This window comes from Trachurus japonicus, chromosome 17 (genome assembly GCF_045865225.1).
Source record: "Trachurus japonicus isolate A0001 chromosome 17, Traja_1.0".
Classification (NCBI taxonomy): Eukaryota; Metazoa; Chordata; class Actinopteri; order Carangiformes; family Carangidae; genus Trachurus; species Trachurus japonicus.
The window spans coordinates 18,184,624-18,207,445 of NC_140923.1; the positions used below are offsets into that span (position 1 = coordinate 18,184,624).

The 22,822-nt window shown below is 44.4% G+C and overlaps 1 protein-coding gene across 50 annotated transcripts in view; it reads right to left on the minus strand.

Annotated features, from left to right (window-relative positions):
• mbnl1 (muscleblind-like splicing regulator 1) overlaps positions 1-22,426 on the minus strand; it is a 42,592-nt gene extending 20,166 nt beyond the window's left edge. For 28 of the 50 annotated variants that reach the window (XM_085803777.1, XM_085803771.1, XM_085803768.1 and 25 more), the window contains exons 1-2: positions 15,788-15,987; positions 7,285-8,387 (exon numbers count right to left, since the gene is read on the minus strand). In XM_085803777.1, coding sequence (XP_085659903.1) covers positions 7,285-7,458 — 174 coding nt within the window. In that variant the 5' untranslated portion in view covers positions 7,459-8,387; positions 15,788-15,987. Of the gene's footprint in view, positions 1-7,284; positions 8,388-8,793; positions 8,931-14,773; positions 15,045-15,787; positions 15,988-20,570; positions 21,018-21,229; positions 21,424-22,182 lie in introns of those variants that run through there. The other 22 variants (XM_085803751.1, XM_085803746.1, XM_085803739.1 and 19 more) reach the window with 9 other exon arrangements.
• Positions 22,427-22,822: the final 396 nt, after the last annotated feature.

Genomic DNA, 22,822 nt, shown 5'->3' on the forward strand with positions numbered 1-22,822 from the left:
GAAACATAGACTAAAGCGCTCTGTGCATGTCACACAAAACTAATAACACTAATTGGCCCTCAGGTGGTGCAACGGTTTCAGGTCAAAAAACAAGGACACATGATGGATTCTGACGAGCCAAAAAGGAGACAACATCATTTGATAACTTGATAAAAGTAGCGAACATTTTTCAATGTTAAGGTTAGCGTTCATGGGTTTCCATGATAGTTTTACCCTGGCCTACAAACAGCACTGGGAGGAATTAGGAACACTGAATCAGAGAAAGTAATTAAGGCCAATGCCCTGAGTGTGACAGGCCCAGACATACAGAGAAGGAATGCACACACACAAAAAGAAAAGATAGACAGAGACAGCAATTGAACGAGAGAAAAACAGACGAACAGCCACCGCAACTATGTTTTTCCTTGTTGCCTCGCGTTCGCCTGCCTTTCACCACTGCTACCAGCGGGCATACGCTCCTGCTGCCCCTGGCACGAATTTGATATAAACACAGAGATAAAAGGTAGGGTAAACTTGACTGATGGACCTAACAGCTGGAAAGAGGGAGGAGCAGCATGAAAAGGTGTTGAGAGAGCTGAGTTTAAGCGAGTAGCTGTGCCCTCGAGCTCCTCTCTCACCTGTCTAATGGGAGGATAATGGCTGAGCTGACTGATGCCTGGGTATGTGATTGTTTGCATGTGAGGGGTAATAAGGGAGCTGATAAGGTAGACAAAGAAAGAGAAAGTTAGAGACAGAGATGGATAATGAGAGGCAGATTATAAGGCTCAGGGTATATTCCAATTACATTAAACTATTTCATACCTTATTGCCAAGTTTTCCCCTTTTAAAGTAATATTCACATTTGCCCTATCTCTTTTTCTAGTATATGTAATATTTTTTATGAGGAGAAGTGGCAATCCCAGGATAATTTAAGGGAAATTATGCATCCATGCAATAAATGAAATGAAATTCAGCCTGACATATTTGGTATTATTTACAATTTTGGGCTTGCCAGCTGAATTTTAAAGGTTCTCTGGGTTTGAACTATATTGATTCATAAAAATAAAGCATGATTTAGGCTGACTTCTCTCTTCAGTATGTCTAGATATAAAAAAGCTAAACATTTATTCGTTTGCTCTGATCTGTATCTTTATTAGCTGCATGGAAGTTGCAGTATCCAATAAATGTAAATCTTCAAATCCAAACCAAGGGGCATATGAATAAGTGTTTGAAATGTATGCGACTGCGTACAGAATGATGCATGTTTATGAGTTGCAGATTATATAATATTGCAGTCATGCTTTTCACAATTGTGGCTATGATCTGTCAATATTTGTGGACCGCTGAAGCAAACAACCTCTCAGGCAATGTGAGGTTTTATGGTATGTCTGTATGTTAAAGAGGGAGAGTGATAGACAAAAACAGAAAAGAGAGGCTAGTAGAAGTAATCATTGTATCAGTGGTGTTATAAAGGGGCCCAGTGTGATGGAGGGACAGGGACGGCTGACACTGAGAAGAAAGACGGCCTGTTGTCGTCGATCTTCCGTCACATAAGCTCAAAGACAAAATGCACAGCCGCCCTGATCTGACAGGGATGCACACACCACGAAATGAGCAGACCAAAGAATGACTCTGTGTATCTGTCTTTAAGTGTGTGTGTGTCTGTGTCTGTGTGTGTGTGTTTGGAGACCAGGATTAGTCTGGCCCAAACACAAATCCCCCTGGCATGAAAGTGAGAAAGACGTAAGAATGGACCCATCAACGCAAGGAGACAGAAGATGTAAAAAAAAAAAAAAGGCCCTAGTTACAAAATTAAAAGCCCTGTAATGTGAATCAGCTCTTATCTAGTGAAACCTGCTCATTTATATGGAGAAGACTGAGCTCAGCCAAACAGAAGACACTACGATACGAACAGCTGTCTTCTAGTAAAAGCTGTATCTTATGGATGACTGGATCCACCCCTTGTTAATTTAAAGGGGAGAAATATTCATTGTGGGTGCACCCACAGATATCCTATTAAAAATCCAATTAGAATGGAGGTTCCATGCGTCAGCTGCAGAGGACACAAGCCCATATGGATCCAGGGAACAGTGTCTGTCTGGATTATAGTATCACTGCAGTACCCTGACTGGAGATTAGTGCAGCGCTACTGAAAATAAACCTTTTTGATCACAGGTGTGATGAAACCTCCATCCAGAAAACACATTTGTCGTGGTCACATTTTGACACTATAATACTCTGCACAGGTGTCCACTTTCCTTTCCTTCTCAAAGTTGTCTCTTGGCTACAAAAGTTTTGGCAAGAAGCCAGCGAGGCAAGCAATGTGAGGATCACACGTCCTCCAGTGGCTTTGGATTCCACATGCCCATCTGTGGCTTGTTGTGAAGATAAACACTGCATTTGGACTGTGTCTGAGAGAGTGGCACAGGCCTGAAGTTTGATCTGTTTATGTTGAATAGCTACTGTGGACTTAACATGTCAGATCATTCCATCAACATCCAAAATGCATTATGTACTAGCATAAGAATTTTAAAAACAAGCTTTGGACTGTAGGATTCAAATAAAGCAAGTGAAACTGAGAAAAAAAAGAAAAAAAAGAAGTGAAACAGTGCTAGTCTGCTCTTGTGTTTAGCACTTCATCACTGTCCACAGAAAAGGCAACTGTTCCCTGCACGTGGCCGAGTGCACTGTGTCTGTGCAGCGTGTGACAGCGGTGTCAAATACACATTAGCCCTCTGAACTCATAACCATATGCTTACACACAGCGAGAGCGCGACATGTTGATTTTACTGCCCAGAGATTGGCTGGACAATTTGTTTGAAATCATAAAAAACACTGTCGACTAGCAACGTGGCTAATATTTACCCCACACGTCTGTCTGTCTGGCCAACCACTGTTCAGTGTGTGTGTGTGTGTGTGTGTGTGTGTTAGCCCGTGCGCGTGTGTTTAACCTGACTGTTCCATTTAACCACTGAATATAAACATGCTGTCAAAATATGGTCAGCAAAATGAGAGGAAAGACAGATAGAGACACAGAGGGAGAGAGACAGAGAGAGACAGACACAGAGAGAGATAAATAAGAGGTATTTACCCGCCCTCTGCTCTGCAGGAATGTAATCTTGGCTCAGAACAGTGTAGTAACACAAAGAAACTCGCTGCAGCAGCACCACTAACACAGATATAACACACACGCATGTGCATGCGGTCACACTCAGTCTTTTTCTCAGAAGTCAGACATGATCCCGGTGGGTGCGCCAGGCTTACAGGTGGACAAAGTACAAGGTCTATGCTGTGTACAAAGTCTGTTACGTCTCCATGTTACGGTTACTGCTCTTCCTTTCTTTTACAACATGACTGAGTTGTTCGGGGCCTAAACAAAGACCTGCCGCTGCTGCTGGGTTCACACCAGGTCACGGCTGATGTCATTCCAGCTACTAAACTCTCGCACTGTATGAGTTTATATGCAAGTGTGTGCATGTGTCTACGTGTGTGTGTGTGTGTGTGTGTGTGTGTGTGTGTGTGTGTGTGTGTGTGTGCGTCTGTGTGTAGGTCTGCCAGGGGTGTAATGTGAACCATCCTGTCCATGGATGGGTGTGGCCAGAAGTAAATGAGGCAAAAACCAGACTGAGCGGGAAATCAAGCAGAAGGAGCTACCAAGGTGGGAGGAGAATGAAAACAACCAACGGAGTAAAGGAAAGAAAGAAAGAAAGAAAGAAAGAAAGAAAGAAAGAAAGAAAGAAAGAAAGAAAGAAAGAAAGAAAGAAACTAGAATAGACTTGTAGGATGGTGCAGCGCATGAAATAAGATGGTAGTTTTCCTCTGTGTGGGTGAGGTGGAGCCTACAGTTCATTTACTGATGAGAGTAAGCTATATCATCTTCGATTCATTCTAGTATAAACTAATGAGGCATGCATTAGCTCACTTGCTTCTGTAACCTGAGCCGCCTATTCAACTCCAATCTGGTTAGGATTGCTTTAGTAAAGGACGTAGAGAACATGTGATTACAACGAGCCAAACATTACAGCGGGTTACCTCCTCAACATATCATGCGAGTTTTCAACCCTCCTATTAATATTTTTCCTCAGTTACTGTGTAGCTCAAAAGGATCACATGCTGCATCGCGCTTTTCCACCTGTCACGTCAATTATTATGTTGCCTTTTTATGCGAACACAGGCTTAAATACTTAGCTCTAAATAACAGCCATTGATACTGATTTAGAATCAGCGTATAATCGCCCAACCTGTCTGCTGAGTAGTTAATCATTAGTAGACAAAGTTACAAAGCTGACTTTAAATCAGGGAGTCCAGGCAGCCACTATCCTTCTCCAAATATTTACCCCGCTTTGACATAGCTGAGCTGTCTGTGCTGCACCGAGCAGATACACAGGCAACAGAAAAGGCTGCACTGGGGTTAAGGCCAAGTCTAAGGCCAGTGAACACCCACACACACACACACACATGCATGTATATTGTACGAGAGTGCGAACACAGACACACGCACCGCGGGTTTCTTTTAATTCCGTGACCTAGATGAAAACTTGTTTCTGACTGATTGTCTTGCTTCAGGCTGATATCATCCACATCTGATTAGTGTCATGAACATCTTCCCATGAAAAATTGCAATTTAACTGGTCCTGCTGTTTCTGGTGCAAATATATTCCCTTTTCTAATTCCCTCAGCATGCACTCTACAAGCATTTTTAGTGCAGGACACATGTTTGAGTGCGCGCGCATGTGTGTGTGTGCCATGTAAAAAGGATGCCAGAAAGAGAGAGAGAGTGGCTGTTGGGGGAAATGACTGGGTTTGGGTGTGACCTGCTCAGCTATGCACTGGTGATCATGTGAGACCTGTTCTAATTATACACTTCTCGAAAAGAAGGTCGATCCTCTCTCATGGACAGAAAGTGTGTGCACATGTGTCCAAGAGGTGCATTAGTGTCTGTGTGTGCGGTTGCAGAGGGTGCACTTCTAGTCATGGGGAGCGATGTGGACTCATGTAACCCAACTAAATGGAGAATTTGTCCTATTTTATCTGCTCAACCTGTGTGAGAGTGAAGTAGGACAAATGATTTTTTTGTCAGTGAACGCGTTTGTGGGTTTATGAAACGGTAGAAATGTAACGACGTGGCACAGGGCGTCTGTGCTTAACATGTTTTATGTTTAGGCCTTATCTGCTGGTGTATGCATGCAAATACAGCAACAGCCTTTGTTTCTGATTTCCCCCCATTCTTCCTTTCTTTCTCTCGCGCTCTCTCCTGCTGTTTTTTCCACTGTGGGTTTTGGAGACCTGCTCTGTTTTTCATTACCAGTGGAAAAAATGGGGCGATTGGTTAAAAAAAGTATCACCCATCTCCATTAATACAAAAGTCCTAGTGGAAAATGAGACCAAACTACTAAAATAGGCCCCCGGGTTCCTTCAAATAGTTCCATATATCTGCCAGCTACTCCTTTCCACTGGCCGCCCTCGGCCTCAGCATGAATGACAATTTAAACATATGTTCACGTATCAAGATCCTTCCGCCGCTAGATAAAAAACCCGCTGCTTTCTCAGTGAGTGTGGTCACCGTATTGAACTACGGGGCTTGTGAGGTCTGGATAATCGCTTGTGTGTGTCTAATGCTTTTGTAGCAGTTCCATTACCAATTTCTTACAACTTGTATCTTTAAGTTTTGGCCACCATCTTTATTGGTTATCATAACATTTTACACACCCAATTACTTTCTCAGATCTTGGAAAATAGCAACATCAATGAACGGAAGAAATCAGGTCAGATTGCAGGTTGTAAACAAGACTTTTAGCCAGGTTATCTACTTCTTTATGAAGACGTAAAACCACAAATGAGACCAGATCAGAAATGTTTGCCGTAGTAACACATTGCATGGGAAAATAGTGTGCACACAGCTATGCTACGCATGATAAAATATGATGTATGATGTATGAGTAACGTCTGTTTAAAACCAGTTTGACCATGTGTCTTTGTGTGTCTCTTGCCCCGTCTAACTTCTTTTTTTAGAAAAGTTGCCACATCTCCAGATTTTTCAATTAAATTGGGAAATCTCTAGAAATCAGGAAGTATGACGGTGGCAGTTTCCATCGATAGGAATGATGCCCAAAACTATAAAAAGAGCAGTCAGGAATTATTTAATTCAGCTTGTCATTTTGACCCACATACACACACAAACACATGCAAGGCATTAGCACATTGTGAGGAAACTTGGGAAGAGTTCAGCATGGGCCTGACAATGTTCCTCTGTCCACATCTGGTTATAAACACTGTTCTCTGAGTCGACTCACACACGCTGTCCTCATCATAACCCTGCCCTGCTCACTCACTGCCAATGACCACGAGTCACCAATGTCTGCAGGGGCAGAATACAAACAGAAGTAAAAAACTAAATAAAAATAAAAAATAAAAAAACTATGTGTTTGTGTGTCTGTGCTGGAAAATTTGGGTTGAGGTCCGCCCATCTCTAGAGATCCTGTGCTCTGATAAAAAGACAGATTGTGAAAGAGTGAAGAATGAGAGAGTGCGAGCAAAAGAGGTGTTTGCTTTCCTGCTGCCGTCTACAAATGGAAAATTACTGCATACGGTGCCCCAAATCTGCCCCCAACCTTGCTCTAAAACACACACACATATACAGACAGACAGAAACCCCCTCTAACTGCCCCTAGGCCTCTGCACAGGAAGTGGTTTGACTGAGTGAGAGCTCCATGATGACGCTATCGCTTTCGTTCCTCTCTCTAACTGTCGAGACGTGTCGCACTCTGGGCATCCATATGAGTTTGTACATGTGACAGTCCTTTTCATCCGTGTTTTCCTATTGGAAACCTGGCACGGGCCGGGCCGCTTATCACTTCCAGAGGGTCTGTGCTGATGCAGCAAATTCATGCAACTGTGTTTATGTACAATGTAATCAGTTGGAAATGCGAAAATAACTCCTAAGTGACTCCTGTTTGACATCAGTGAAGTAAACACTGGCTAAAATACTTCAGTCTGTCTTAGAAAATTCCACAGTGCTGTGTTAGAAACGCCTGACTTCCACTTCCTGAATCTAAAAGGCTGAACCCACCGCCCTCTTTCTGTTCCCTTGATCACATGTTCCAGTCACCTGACCAGAAAGAGGCGGGACCAGGGAGAGCACACGCCCTCAGCAGATGGTAAACTTTAACTAAAAACTACTGCTTTTTCCAGTTTGTAGCTCCATTTTCTCTCATAAACTATTTGTCAGACTGAATGTGTTGAGTCCTCTCTCTGTCTGAACTCTGACCTCCAGCCATCCTCTTCACCATCTTTTCATTTTCTTACCTTGAGTGAGTCGAAGCAAGCGATGACCCGTCCGTTGTCCACCTGACAGCTCTTGGCCGGATGAGCGAACTTGCACTCCTGGTCGGAGCGTGAGCACGTGCCCCTCTGGAACTCCCTGCATACCTCCAGTGTCAGCCACTTCGTGTCACGGATATGAGCTATGTTCATCGCCATGGCAACGCGCTGGTAAAAATGTATTCCAAAGCTGAGATCTGTTTAAAAGCGTGAATAAAGTACCGCTAGTGTTTTTAATCCACAACTTTTTACGGTCTCTCTTTTTTTGTTTATCTGTTTGTGTGGTTAAAATCTGCGACACTTGCGTGTGAAGCTGAAATGAAACATTCAAAAAGAAAAGAGAAGCTCCTATTGATTGAGATGGCTCCTTGTCCGAAGTGAAATGTTACAGCAGGATGTTTCTCTGGGGATGTTATTGGATCATATTCTTGCTCCAACAACCACTGACGAAGTAATTATATCCAGGAGATGACTTAGAAGCCTAACAAGTAGTTACCACTCTTGGCTTGGCTTTTTCTCCTTCACTGTTTATTGCTCGTCGAACGGTCTCATCTACAGCATTCATGAGCCAGGGTGGCAAACAGATGGACAGGCCCGAACCGAGAGTGCAGTGAAGCAGGCAACAAAGGTGATAGTCTGGGTGTAGCCTGCTACAGGTAGGTTAAGGACACTGAGGACCGAGTGGAGGCTTAGAGGGTTGAAGGCGAAGGTTAAAGGCAAAGGTGGGTGAGATGCTGCGTGGGCCTGGTGGTGTGTCGGGCTGCTGTGGTAAGGCTGGTCAGCTGGTGGAGAGCGGTTGGCAGCGAGGGGGAGGGGGGGGGGGGCCGTCTGGTGGTGAGGAGAGCTGAGGCTGGAGCTCTGCCGCGAGGAGGAGGAGGAGGAGTGGATGGTGATGATGATGATGGTGAATGGACGAGTGTGGCCGGAGCGTAGGCTGTGAGAGGAGGGTGTGGTCGCTGTCCTTGTACTCGTGTTACCGTGGCAGCAAGCGAGCGAGGCGCGGGGCGGGGGGGGGGGGAGAGGGAGGGTGGAGCTTCAGCTGTAGAAGCAGGTCAAAGCTGCAGCAGACATCAGGGAAGGCACTTCCTCTGGGGAGAGAGAGAGAGAAAGAGGGAGAGACAGAAAGAAAGATTAGTCTGATGAAACACGTCCAAAGAAAGCTTCCACCTTTATTTTCTCACTCATTTATCTTTCACGGGAGGTTCTGACCTGCAGTAGTTTCTAAAGTCATGCCACTGTTAAGCTTTGCAGCTGTGGGAATGAAGAATATGTAAAAATGTCAGAAATGCCGGGGTGTCAGCTAAAACAAATAATACTTTCACCCGCCCAGCGCTCTAAACACACATGGTGCGAGCACACACGCCATCATCACGCCACGCCACGCCACACACACACACACACACACACACAGAAATGCACAAAGCAGCCATTCACAACTTTTCCACGTCTCCTGGTCGACGCAGGAAAAATCTGATCAAGTCCCATATCACTTACATTTGAGCACAGCAAAGCCGACCACTGAAAATGTGTTTAGAGGTGAAAGAAAGGAAGAGAGTGAAAGCAAGAGGGGAAGTCAAGGCAGGGCATGAGGGAGAAGAGGTTAGTCATTTCCCTTCTTGCGAAGAGGTGTGAGAGTGGGGACCAATGAGAGCTAGCAGAGTTGAAGCAACATTCTGGGCTGGACGCCAGGTGAGAGCAGGAGGGCGGAGCAAAGAGGAGGCTGACCTGCCTGCTACTGGGGACAGAGAGAGAGAGAGAGAGAGACAGACTGAACTAATAACTCTGCCCAGTACTCCTATGACAACTTGATTCCTCATGAACAGATGATAAATTTCTCGAAGACAAACAAGCTGTCATGAGAGGCCACGCTGCAATGATCTCACACACACGTGAACCTGTCCGCTGTGATAAACACGCTTATTATTTCACTTTCACAATCCTCCATTTATTAGATACAGAAGAGATCATGGGTTGTTTTTTTTCTTGTTGTTTTTTTTTTTTTGTTCAGAATTTTGCAGTGCTGCCAGTGGTTTCTTTTTTTGGTGAATCCATTGTAAAGGGTTTGCTGGGGGAATTTGAATGATTAGCCTCCCGAGGGGGGGGCCCATTCTGCTCTTATCGCGCAGGCAGGGTAACTCACCACACCCTCTGTAGCGAAATCGCTTTTCCCAGAACAGCATGTGCACCTTCAGCAATCCTTACAAACTGCTGCTAACTTTACAGCACTGCAACACTGCAACACGCTACATCAGAGCCCTGCAGCAGTGCAGCCCAGGTCATGATGACCCAGCAACATGGATATATGTTGGAGAGAGAGAGAGCGAGTGAAGGAGGAAACGGCTTAGTTTCACCTTGGATGACCCGTACGATAGCAAAAATAGCATTGCTGCTACAAATGACCTTTGGATTGCTAGCATAATCGCAACAGAAACGTTACAACCGCCCTACCCTCATCACACACACACGCACACACACAGGCGCACAGATAAACACAGCGAATTATCTTCCATATCATACACTTTAGACAAGACACTAAAATAAATCTCAATAAAATACTAACATGAAAAGATGTGTAACCTCATTGCTCAATATTTTCAAATGGCAGATCATAACATTTTATTAAATATTGCTATTTTCTAAATGAGAACCAGTAATGTTTTTTTGTCAGTTTAATAGCTCTTTCGTGCCAAACACATTTTTGACCAAGAGCGACTGGACTGAATGTCTTGTTTTGGAATAAAACCAGTCCAACACATGCCGTTTTAATGTTTTCCTTACTTAGGGCATGCTTCTGTTCCCATGAACTCACTCATTCATCATTTCTTCTTCATTGCTGTGAAAATGCCAAGGCAGCCAAGTTTAATCTTTCTGTGTAACCCAATATGCCCTAGGAGGACCTGTGTTTTTAATATCTTTTAATGTTGATGTTACTTGTATTTATTAGTACAGCTCATTCTGACAGAGATGAAAGCAACACGCATTTACTCCACAAATATACTTTGTCATCAGTTGAAGTCAGGTAAGTAACGGCCTCTTGTGAACTCATCAGGCTGAGCTCGAGCCACAGCTGCAGATTAACTAATGAGGAACAGAGGCGATTTTTATATATAGAGATGTATTTCTTAAATTGAAGGCGCCAGGGGCTGTCTTCAATCAAATGAGAAAATGCGAGGACTTGATACATGAAGAGCTGACGACCCCTGCGTTCTGTGTGGCTGCCTAATCGGTTTCTATGGTTTTTTATTAGGGACAGACGAGCAGACATCTGTGTGAGAGAGAGACAATGTACTATGGTGTGAGACGGTGCCAGAGTGATGAGGGCTCATCATGATCCATCATGTCTGGACATGGCCATCCTTTCCCTATTGATTTCTTCATCACGATGGTCTTTCATGTCAGCATGCCACTCCCTCTATCTAATTCCACTTGAACTGTCAGTGCTCTTTGTCTCCAAGGCATCCATTTCAAATAGATGACTCTTCAATATGATCTACTTGTCTCCTCTAACCACAAACTTTATTCTGTTTTAACCAGTGGATCCTTGACTTCTTCTTCGGTATTCCTGTTGTTTTCCACCTCCTCCACTCCGTCCACGCTTTGTATCTTTGTGCCCTCACTGTGACTGTCTGGCTTGCGTTCCCTTCCAGCATCCTCATCAGCACTCCCCTCTAGATTCCAAGGTCTTGCTAGCTGGTGCAAGGTCAACCACGCTGGAGGAAGGGGAAATGGCGAGAGAGCCAGCGAGAGGGACCGTATGCTTCCCATCACCCTTTTTTTTCAGACACGTGGTAGAAACATTACATGGTTGCGAGAAGAGGAAGTATGTCTTCAGTATTAGCACATCCCCATCAGCTCAGTCACGTGACACCCGCATATGCCTCAACGGCTCAGGCAGTTTCTGACATGAAAAACAAGCCTGCCCGTCTTTTCCTTCTCTTGGTAATGAGTCAAACAACAAATCTGTTCTCAACGCTGTCGAAATCCACCCTTCACCTCCACCAAAGCGCAAACTATGCATAAAACCTGCCAGTGCTTTGCTTGGTCTACTGTGATGGATGGTTCACTGATGTTGTGAGGTTTTTTTCTTGGACACAGAGAGCTGTTTAGTTATGAAAGCATGTCTCAACTGATTGAGAAGTTAGTGCAATCAAGGCAGCCTACTAATCTGGGCAGGGCTTTAAGTTGTCATTGAGACCGACTGCTAGAGACAACAAGGAAGAGGGTGTGGTTCACAGTTATGATAAGACTTCCTGAAAAATGACTAAATGCTAGATTAATTGTTCAGCATGGCATGATACCACAGGTCATGAGTTACTAGAGAGGCACTATTCTACATGCCCTGTATATACGTATATAATGAGAGGGGGAAAACTGATGCAGTACAAGTGGCAATAAAACTGAAGGACAATAAAGATATACCACTTCTTTTGTATCGTAATATGGCGACCAATCCAATGCACCGCAGCTTCTACCTTGAGGGTTTTGTTCAGCTTTGACTGCGGAGAGAGGGGCATCCATCTTCTATGGTTTGCTGCCGGTCAGTAAAAGGAGTGGTTTCAGCATATTGACAGAGGTGTAGTCAGGGTGACAGCATGCTGAGACAGGTCATCACAGTGGAGGACGCTGGAGGAAACGCAACACCCCGGGGCCTCGCTTCTGCTGCTCCATGTGCTCAAATTATAGCATGTCAATGTTGCCCTCACTGACCTTTACGTCTGCATACACACACGACACCAGTGCAAACAGAAACATGTGAGCAATGAGCATACATGTGCTCCTCACTGGATCTCTGGATCTTTGTTGAACAGACAACCCTCATGCAGAGACTCATGGCTTCTTCTCTTTAAAGTCGTAGCTCTTCTGTCTTCTACCAATCATATTGTTGAGAGATAGCATCGATTAGGGTCTGCATAAAATGAATCCACAGTTTTGTTCATTGTGAATTAAGCCCTTTCAAACACTAAATGCTCCACAACGTAGTTACTTAGTAGTCCTCGCCATAGTTGGTATTGTTACTATTCTCTCTCACGTCAACGTCAAGTCATCATCTCATCTCAACTATTAGTTTTACTGACTTATTTGTCATCGGATTAAGTAACGTGGTTCTGAAAGAGGAACACAGCAGAAACAAAGCCTATTGATCCCCCTGAGAGCAAACCTCTGGAGACAATGAGATCTCTTGTTTAGCATACATGGACAGAGCTCACATACACACACACACACACACACACACAAACTGAGAAGACGCACAAATGCAAACCTATACAAACACACAAACCACTATGTGTCTTGACACTGAGTATTCTTAAGCTGTGGTGAATATCTAACTGTGTGCAACACTGCATCTTTGTGCGCATATGTGTGTGTGTAAAGATGTGGTGAAGTCAGCGGACAGCGAGGATAATGGCCGGCCTTACGGTTTAATGAGTGGCTCATTGGCTCAAATTTATTTTCAGCGTCGACGTGCCCAGATGTGATTTCCACGTATACAGACAGGTGACAAATTTTCAAAAAAAAATCTGCATTAAAGAGCAGGGAAGCATAGCAGCCGCATAAACAACTGGAGAGCATAAAGTCAACATGAATGTATAAACATAGCAGTCACTGGATCTCAACCTAATAGAGCACCTGTGGGATTCTGGGTGAGGATATTAGATGAAGCAATATACTTTGGAGGAGGGATTTTGCTGAATTAAAGTTCAGCCCAGTCTATGCTTTACTGAAATTGATACGTTTAAATCCTTGCTAAGATATTGCTCATGTTGCTTTTTTACCCAATCTAATTTCATCCATCTGTGTACATACATGTTGTAGTTGTTATCCCTAAGACAAAAATAAAAATATACAGGCAGAAATATATATCATAAGACAATGAAAAAACTAAATAATTATTTTGTGTAATTAATATCCTATTATTTATTGACATTTGTATTGAAGAGGGTATTTTTCCTTAGTACTTATATTCAGCCTCTTTTTCGCCAGTTTTATCTTCAGCACTTGTTATCTGTAAAATTTTAATTTAGGTAAACATGCCTATGTAGTAAACCTACATTCACTGACCCTCAGGCAAACGGACACAGTTGTGGTCATAGAGACAAAGGAGATAGCGAGGCAGCTGGAAGGAGACTGAGAGTTAGAGAAAAAGAAGATACGGCCTGGAATGTGTTATTAAAAGTTACAACTGCCTGTCTCTCTTTTAGAGATGGAGGGTTTTGAGATGTCGTGGCTGTGAGCGGGAGCCGTTGCACCTGGGGTGAAGAAAAACAAGGGCAAGGCTTGTGTTGACACGTGTACCTCTGGACAGAATAACAAAGAAATAACTAGACACTTATTACTGACTCCACAAACGGCAGCTTCACACGCCACTTGCCCTGCTTATTATGAGTGTTGTGTGGTTCAGATACAGGTGAACACTGGTGGTTTTTATCACTCTGTATACAGAAGACGCTTGAAAATTACTACTGGTTACTTGATATGTTGTATGGCGGGTTAAAGACTCAATTAAATTCAATTACCGGTGTAATAAAGAACCGAGTCTTCCACAGTTGTTGGAGTCAGTTCATTTTTAGCTTAACTTTGAATTTCCTTGAGTGGAAGGTGCCTTACTCAGCCAAACCTGTGTTAAACTGTTGCTCAGAGGGGTTGAAATGTGGTCATAACACAGTAGGAACATACGGTGAAGCCCACGTGTAATAAAAGCTTAACCTGTCAGCGCATATTCAGTCATGCACATAATCCTGTCTGTAGGGCAGATCCTAGATTATAGGCAACGCACATTCACACAGCAAATGAATTTACATACATAGACAACCATACAGAGAGACAGACGTCTGATCTTTGGCATTATTACCCGCTACAGACTGACACCAGCAGGTTCCTCAACTTCCTGCTGGACTGAAATTGACAGTCGACCTGCAGCAGCAGCAGCTACCAATGGGATTTTAAGTCCCAACAATGCAATCTGCAGCACATCTGTCTGTGTTGCGCATGCTTGCATGTGTGCACATACTTGGTGTGTGCGAGCTACTGTCTGAGCCACACTGAAGCCCTCTAAGTCACAACAACAACATTCCTCATCATTGCCCCAACCACAGACGCACCATCAGGAGGAAGCCCGGAGAGGCCAGAGGGAGGAGGGCAGAGGTGGTGAGGAGAGGGACAAAGAGAGGAGAAGAGGGAGTAAAGGCTAGAGTTAAAAGCTCTGGAGGTTCTCTTAGCTCTAGCTCTGTGTTTTACCAGATGTATTGACCTGCTGTTATTCAGGCAGCGTTCGGACTCTCCGGAGTAACACGTATTTACAAAAAACCCTGAAAAAAATTCGTATTTGAGTCGGACGCAATCGCAACGAAAACACTTTAGGCCCGTTTATCTTTGTATGATCGACACAGACTGACTTCACTCGAAAAAGACCAAAAAAAACATTACGGGACAATCATGCGTTACCTCCCAAAGCCTTAATAAAGTAGCTACTTACTTCTACTCCAGTTTACACATCGACAAGTAAAATCCCTCCATTTGCTGGGTCTCCTTCTCCCTGTCTCTCTCGTTCTTGCACCTCTTTCCTTCTCCCTTCAACTTTCTTCCTCTCTCTCAGTTACTCCCCCTCTGTCAGACGCATGCAAACACTCACTCAGTCTCGCACACACACACACACACACAGACACACACACACACACACACGAAGGCACACACTCCCACAGACAGAGTCACCCTCTCACACACTCTCTCTTCCCGCGACCCGGAATGCTTGGCAAGATTGTACTGTACTGAAATACTGTGCTCACCATATAAGGTAGCAGCGGCTTCACATGTCACACATAATTTACATGCAGTGGGCCGGGAGTTTGCCTTACACAGTATACACACATGGAGAAACACACATACACACATGCCAAGCCATGCTTCCCCCTTTGGGCTGACGCAGCAAAGGAGGTAAAAGAGACACAATTTTTTTTTTTTTTTTTTTTTTTACCATTCTCCTTGTAAACCAAGCCCTGGAGGATAACTCCCATCATGTCTAATGTTGAGTCAGACGAAGGGAATGAAAGCTGAGTGGGCGATCTATTGATCCTCTCCACTGCTTCCTGGAACAACCACGGCCCTCCAAACACACACGCATACACACACACACACACACACCAGCAAATTTTCTTGCTAACTAGCGCTACCCTCAGGAAGTAGCTATTGTGTGACTGGCTGCTTTGAGCCAAGAATGTGTCTGCGTGTGTATGTGTGTCTGTGCATGTGTGTGTCTATATCTATAAAACAAACCGTGACAAATAGATGTTAACCCTGTGGCCCACATACTAGATGCACACACACGCATACGCACACACACAGCAGATACTAAAGCAAACAATCCCCATATCTCTACCTATGCTCCACTGCACAGGCGCTACTTTGGAAAGTAAAGACTGCAGCACACACGGGAGGAAAGATCTAGATAAACCAATGAGACAAGGAGGAGGGTTGTGAACCGAGCTCTTACCTCTCACATTGCTCTCCGGCTTGTGTGTGTGTGCTTCCGCGTGTCGATTGACTCTTGTGTGTTTATGCGTGTGTTCAGACAGGCCGCGACAGCAGACCCCCAGGCACCGGCTGGACCATTCTCAGGCAGGCAGGCAGAGCGCAGCAAGGCAGAGGGACTGGCAGAAGAGAGGCAAGCGTGTGAGCGAGTGAATCAGCAGCGAATGAGTGGAGGAGCTGTGCGGAGCCGAGCACCAGAGTGAGAGAGAGAGAGAGAGAGAGAGAGAGAGAGAGTGGGAGAGAGAGAGAGAGAGCGAGAGAGGAGGAGTGTTTGTCTGTGTGAGTGTGTGTGTCTGTGTGTGTGTGTGTGTGTGTGTGTGTGTGTGTGTGTGTGTGTGTGTGTGTGCGCGCGCGTTGCAGCGTTGGCTGTGCGCTAGTGTCTCCCCTCCCCTGCCTCTTGAAGTGGCTGAGCTGGGCTGTGCTGAGCTGTGCTGAGACGTGCCGGGCTGTGTCTCTACTGACTCCCCAGCCTCTGGATCGTCTGTCTGCTGCTGCCCGACGAAAGTGGTGTTCGCTGGCGGCAGTAGCAACAGCTGTGGAGGAGGAGGAGGAGGAGGAGGAGGAGGAGGAGGAAGAAGAGGAGGAGGAGGAGGGAGCCCTGACTGCACTGGGCATACAGATCCTGCAGTCCTCTCTCTCCCTCCCCTCTCTTCCTCACTGAAGGATAGCCACGCCCCCCACCCCAAAACAACACCAGGAAGTGCTGGCTCGCTTACAGCAAAACTGCCCTTGCCTTTCCAGTGAGGCTGAGGAAGGAGAGAGTGACGGAGGGAGAGGGAGAGGGGGGGGGGGGCGAACACAGTAAGAAGATAAAGAGGGAGAGAAGAGGGGGAATTAGTAACAGGATAAATCTAAAAGCACAGGAAGTCCATGCAGAGCGAGGAAGGGCATTGGAAGTTAAAGCTGTGATGGGCACCATTCAGCCAGACAGAAATACAGAAACAAGTGAAACAATGGACGTTGAGGTGAGGAAGAATAAGGAGAAAAACAGCAGCTGGAAAGAATGAATAGAATAAGGAGTGTGGGGGGAAAGAATTATGGGAAGATTTACAGAGAGTTTATGACAGATTAGGCCCGACTTCTGTCCGGATCACCTCTCTCTTTTTCATACCGCTTTTCTGCTGTGGCACGCAAACCCTCAGACACCTCAGCTCAGCTTCACACTCACAGCTCTTGACCACTATATAGACTCAGGACACACCGGACAGCACTGAATCTGAACCTGGACTCTGCTAGTAGGTGGTTACTAATTCAGAGTAACACAAAGTGTGTAAATACTTAGGAAATATGTACTGTACTATTCACGTAATATGCAACCAGTACACTTTGGTTGCAGGTCGGCAACATATTATAGAAAGGCTAACCGAGACATCACTGAGGTAACTGCTGCTGCCAACTGCCCTGTATTGTTGTTGACTCAAGGATTCTGCCTGCACAACCCCAGCATCCAGGGGAAAGCCAGAGAGGCTAAAGGAGCCTCCAAGAATTTGATTTGGACCTGATGCTGCAATATCCGGTAGCCATGGAGATAGTGGCCTTGGCATCTGCAGGAATCTTTACAGATTTTAAGCTGTGTGCTGACGCCAAGTTTTTTTTCTGACTGATCCTGTATGTCGTCTGTGACTCCCTTCATTTAATTGTGATCATGAGGGAGTGCATTTATAATACAGCCTGTGTGGAATAGTGAACATTGCTTTGTATTGTATTGTATTATCAATGAGAAGATTCCACATACTGCAGCTGAATCCACAATGTCTGAGATCACACCTGCACCTTATGTGCTGACACATCAACCTGGTCACATAGGGAGACGTTAAGAACTCCCTCCCTCTTTGGTTTATTTGCATATACATGTGTAACACTGCGAAAGAATATCCCAGTGCCCCTCCTATGTAAAACTGTCACGCCTCGGCTGTCTTTCTGTTCCACTCCGTTCCTCCCTCTGTCTCTGGACCGGTTTTCTACTGCTGCGAAGCTCTGTTTAATACAAAGCTGGTGATAAGTCATCTCTAATTTACACAGCAGGCCCTTAAACCCCGGGTGACAATCTGTGGTGGAGCCCCAGCTGCAGTGCTAACCCTTTACCTAGCCAATATTCTGGTGCAATGTGCCTGCACACTCACAGAGCACAAATAACACACTGTATAGCCTACCTCAGACAAAAGAAGGATGCCATAGTGCTATTTTTGAACTGATCAAATTTTGATGGACAGTGGCATTATTAGTCACAACAGCAAAGTGCATGCCTTGATCTATTTCAAACCATCATTCATTAGTGATGGAAGGAGATCTATTTCCAACCACGAGAACAGCCCTGTATGAGCACATATAATATGCCTTTTGGATTAGCAGAGCCATCTGACTGCTGATCAATGGGACCAGCAGGTCATTCTAACCTGCAATTGAAGTTTTTCCTTGACCCATAATGAAGCAACATGATGACCGATGTTGTTGTGGCGCAATAGGAGACACATTAGCAACGCTTCCAAAAAGATCTGGGCTCTCTGTGAAACTCTGACACTGACGTGGAATTTCCCCTCTTCTACTGCAGCTGAGTGCGCCAGTGCTTCTGCTCCTCTCTGCGTCTTTCTTTTCCTCCACTGCAACGCCACCCCATATTTTCTATTCATTATCATTCTTACTAATACGCCATCTCCAAGTCTGTCTTTTGGTAACTGTGTCTCACTGAGGATGACTATGTCTTAATTCCCCTAAACTTCCCAGTTGAAACAACCACAACCGCTTCTCTATTTGTCGCAACCCACAGGACTATATTCCCCTCGTCCAATTAGTCTCAAGCCAAGCTCTGCAGTTGCCAGATGGTTTGCTCATTCGCTTCAACAGTATTATTTTCAGGTTTCATTCTGCGTATAATCTGATCAACTGCACACAGGAGCCTATTTCTCCCTTTTTACTTCTTATTTCTTCATTTGAAGTGACATCAGCCATGTTTTTTTAAACTTCCTATTCAACATGTCTTGTATCTGACAGATAAGAGGACAGTGTGACCTTTGTTCTCTAAGGGATCAATGAGGCTGAGGAGAGCTGTTCAAGTTTTGAGCAAAGAGCAAGAGGAATCAACATGGTGGGGTTGAGCAAACTGCTCACACACATACTGATGTTAACTAACCGAAAACAGGAAGGAGTGTGTGTGTGCGTGTGTGTGTGTGCGTAACTGTGTGTGTGTGTGCGCGCGCATGTGTGGTTGTGTGTGTAAGTAAAGGGGAATTCCACCAGCTTTACACATCAAGAACAGTGAACTAGTTAAGGGTTATGGCGCCTAAGTATTGAGTGAAAGCTGTACAGTGTCTTCTGTGGTTATGGAGGGAGGTTTGTCAAGTGTGAGAATCCTCTAGATATCACCATCAAATTGCATTATGGGGATTGTAGGCTCCACACATTTTGGAGCTCAATACACATGTGGGACAAATATCACTCATGGTCTTAGCTGCATCATTTTGTTCATACTTTTTTTTTCTTTTTTTGAAACTCCCACAGATGTACGGCAGTGAAAAAAAAACAGAGTAAAAGAGTAGGAAGCTCAGAATCTTCTAGAAAGTTCCTCATGAGTCACTTTAAGGCAACACGGTCTAGCATTAGTGACCCCTTTGCCTCGGTCAAACCATCAAATCCCTAACCTTTCACCTTTGTCCACCCCACTTTTCTTGCGCTCCTGCCTGATGAGTGCAACTTTCCACCTTAAGCTTCTCTATCATCTCAACGCTCTGCTATTTCCCAGCTCTCTGTAAATGACACTGGCTGGCTGATGTGAACTCTCACTCCACTGAGGAAATGTCCCAGAGGTTTTGTGTGCCATACTCTGACAGCTCATCTATCACTAAGGCCGCAAATACATATTACACTCCCATTACAGACCATCACAGCAACAACTGTAACAGTACACAGCGCTGCAGAAAGACCCACAGCAGGGAGCAGCATTCACTATCAGCCATTTCCCTATGGTTTATTTTGGAGGCCCGCAAACAACTTCTGTTTATGCTATGTGTTACTTTATAATGCGTGAGGAATACACTGCATACACAAAGACGCTATAAAAATGCTACACATTACTAAAATGTGCATGAAAGAGGGAAAAGATGTAAATGCGTGTCTGCTGACAAATACCCCTCTTCTAGAGTGAATTTGCAGTTATGTTTCCCTGCAGCACACTTTGTGGTTTTCTCTTAACTTCTTTCCACTTTGACGCAGCGAGGGGAAGCAGGTGCAATTCGAGTTGTCAGGTTTGAAATACAGAGAGAGGAAATAGCACACTGTCTTGTCCCCATATGACACCACTGTGCATGTGTGTGTGTGCGCATGATTCAAGCTTGCAGCTTATCTTGGAGATAAAAATGAAAAAACGAGTGGAAACACCCTTTGCAAAGACGTCTTTCACTTGGGCTTTCAGGAGTTTTTCTGTCTAAACGTAGCCTGCAGATATGCTGCTGCAAATATATTATAAACTCCTCTCACATCTCTAATGTCTCATAGACCCTTCATAGTGTAGAGAGGATAATAAGACATTGTTGCACACGGCTCTACTCCAGCAGAGAAACCTTCCTCCTTCGTAAAGTGTAAAAGAAAGTAAATGAGAAACTAAGTCATCACCAGTTACGCGGCTACAGAATCGTGAGAAACACATCAAAACAACAAAACAAAGAGGAACGCTGAATGATGCGACAAATCCATACACTGTGGAGTCTTTGTGACTTATTCATAGATATTTTAAAGAGACATCTGCTTACCTGCGTGTCTGTCTCTTGCTGACGTGCCACTGGGACAGACGGAGCTACTTCAACACAGGTCACGCTGACGCAATGCATTGTGGGATGAACTGACATCTTCATTTCTCTCTTTTTCTACTTCTCGCGCTCTCTCATAATAGCACCTTCTGCTTGGCAACGGCCATACCGCAAATGTGGTCAGGTTTAGAGTGAACCATCACTGCGCAACACTAAGTCGCCATGACAACCACTCCTTATCTCATTAGCATCTTCTTTTTGTATTATCTACTGATGCCAAATATGGTCAGCTTGTTATTATCCCCACCTCTCTTTGCATCCCACTTTATAACTTCCTCTTTGCCTCCATTTTCAAACTGTCAGTACTGTATACACATACTATATACACTCGTCTGTGAAAGATGTAAATGCACATACAGACGTGTCCGCGCTTGCAGCCTGTGAGTGTGTGAAAAGAGGAAGTTCCTGTGACATTAGACTAGTTTGCAGCCTGAGAGATAAGCGGTGAAACAGCTCGGTAAATCAGGAAGTGGGGTTTTGTAAAGGCTGCAGTTGAGAAATGTAGAAAAAAAAAAGATAGAAAGAAAGAAAGAAAGAAAGGCGACTTGCAGGATGTTATCACAATTTTCGCAGCGGCTACATCATCACAGTATTTTACTTACCCCCTCAGTTCTTCTTCATAGAGGTTGGTATAGGCATTTGCGCTCCTCCTCTTCCTCCCCCAAGGACTGTGTCTATCAAACTATCACTGGAATGTTGAACCAGGCCCCTGGAGCCCACACACACAGCAACACTCAGCAGCACTCAGCACCTGTCTCCGACTGCCAGTACAGAGGAAGAGACACAGTCAATCACACTGGACAGCACAGCAAAGGGGAAAGAGCAGAGAAGAGTAGGAGTCAGACAACAAGCATTTTATCAGCAGAAAAGCACGTACTGAGTAGGTTGCACATTACAGTACGTGCAACACATCACATGAGGGGTTAATGGTATTAATTTGTTGATGTTGGTATATTTAACATAAACAAAATAGGTAAGACATGTTATGTCTGTCTCATGCCTGCGTTTTTGTTTAGTACAAATAAAAACATGTTTCAACAATTTCACATGTTCCAACATAATGCTGCCATTGCAATGCATATTTGAAGCAGATGACACAAGTGCAAACTAGGTTAACCTGACGAGTTCAGAAACCTAATTAAATGACTTTTCGTAACTGAATAAGAAACTAAATGTGTAAGCACAGAGGCATACAGTATATAGATATAATGAACGGTCAATTTTTGAAAAGTAGAGGCAAATAGTGTGGAGTCTCAGTATAAATCTGGGAGGAACATGAGGATTAAAAAGACATAATGACATAATGAATACTTTTGCTCCTTCAGGCATCTAAATATTCCTCTAAAGAAAACAAGACAGCATAGCATGTTATTTGTTCCCAGTGTCACTCAAGTGTCTTTTTTAATAAACGTTCGACATTAAAATGTTTAGCATCACAGACGCTTTAATGTTATTCATGTTTCTTCTCCTTTTACACAGGAAATTATCAAGAGACGAAACCTCCCATCTCAAGCATCCTAGACATATCATCTCTCCATCTGACACTTTAACTTACCCAGGCGGTGTCTAGAGAACCTCTGAGGAAGCATCATGGGCCCTGAGCACCAGCCAGCCTCCCCTCCTCTGGCTGCAGGGCTGCTGGGACTCAGAGGATTGGAAGTCAATGAAACCAGGCCTAATTTAGCCTCCACCGCTCTATGAGTTGCCAGGAATCAGAGTGAGACTCCTTCCCTTTTTAGGGCTCCCTGGACACTGCAGTCTGCAAGTGGCACTACTGCATTCCTAGTAACACCAAGGAGCTGGAGAGGGGAGAGAGATGACTGTCAAAATTTGTTATATGAAGGCGCCATTTTCTTGTCATCTAACTCTTAAAGTCATAACACCGCTGTGGGAACTGTGTAAAAACAATAATGACAAAGCACCTTCTTATCAAAATTACTCACACTGTGACTTTATCTAGTCCGTCTGTTTAGAAACTTTTACAACCATCTTATCTTTACACCACTTTTAGCAGATACGAGGACAGCTTGCTAGTGTAACCGACTCAGACACTGTCACAACAGCTTGCCATAAAATCCCACCGGTAATTAGGTGTGAAGACAGGACTAATCAGAGAGTCTATACTTACACTAACCACTCAGCCAGGCCCTGACACTACAGTATGTCATGTTATCTTTAATAACCCTGGCAGCACT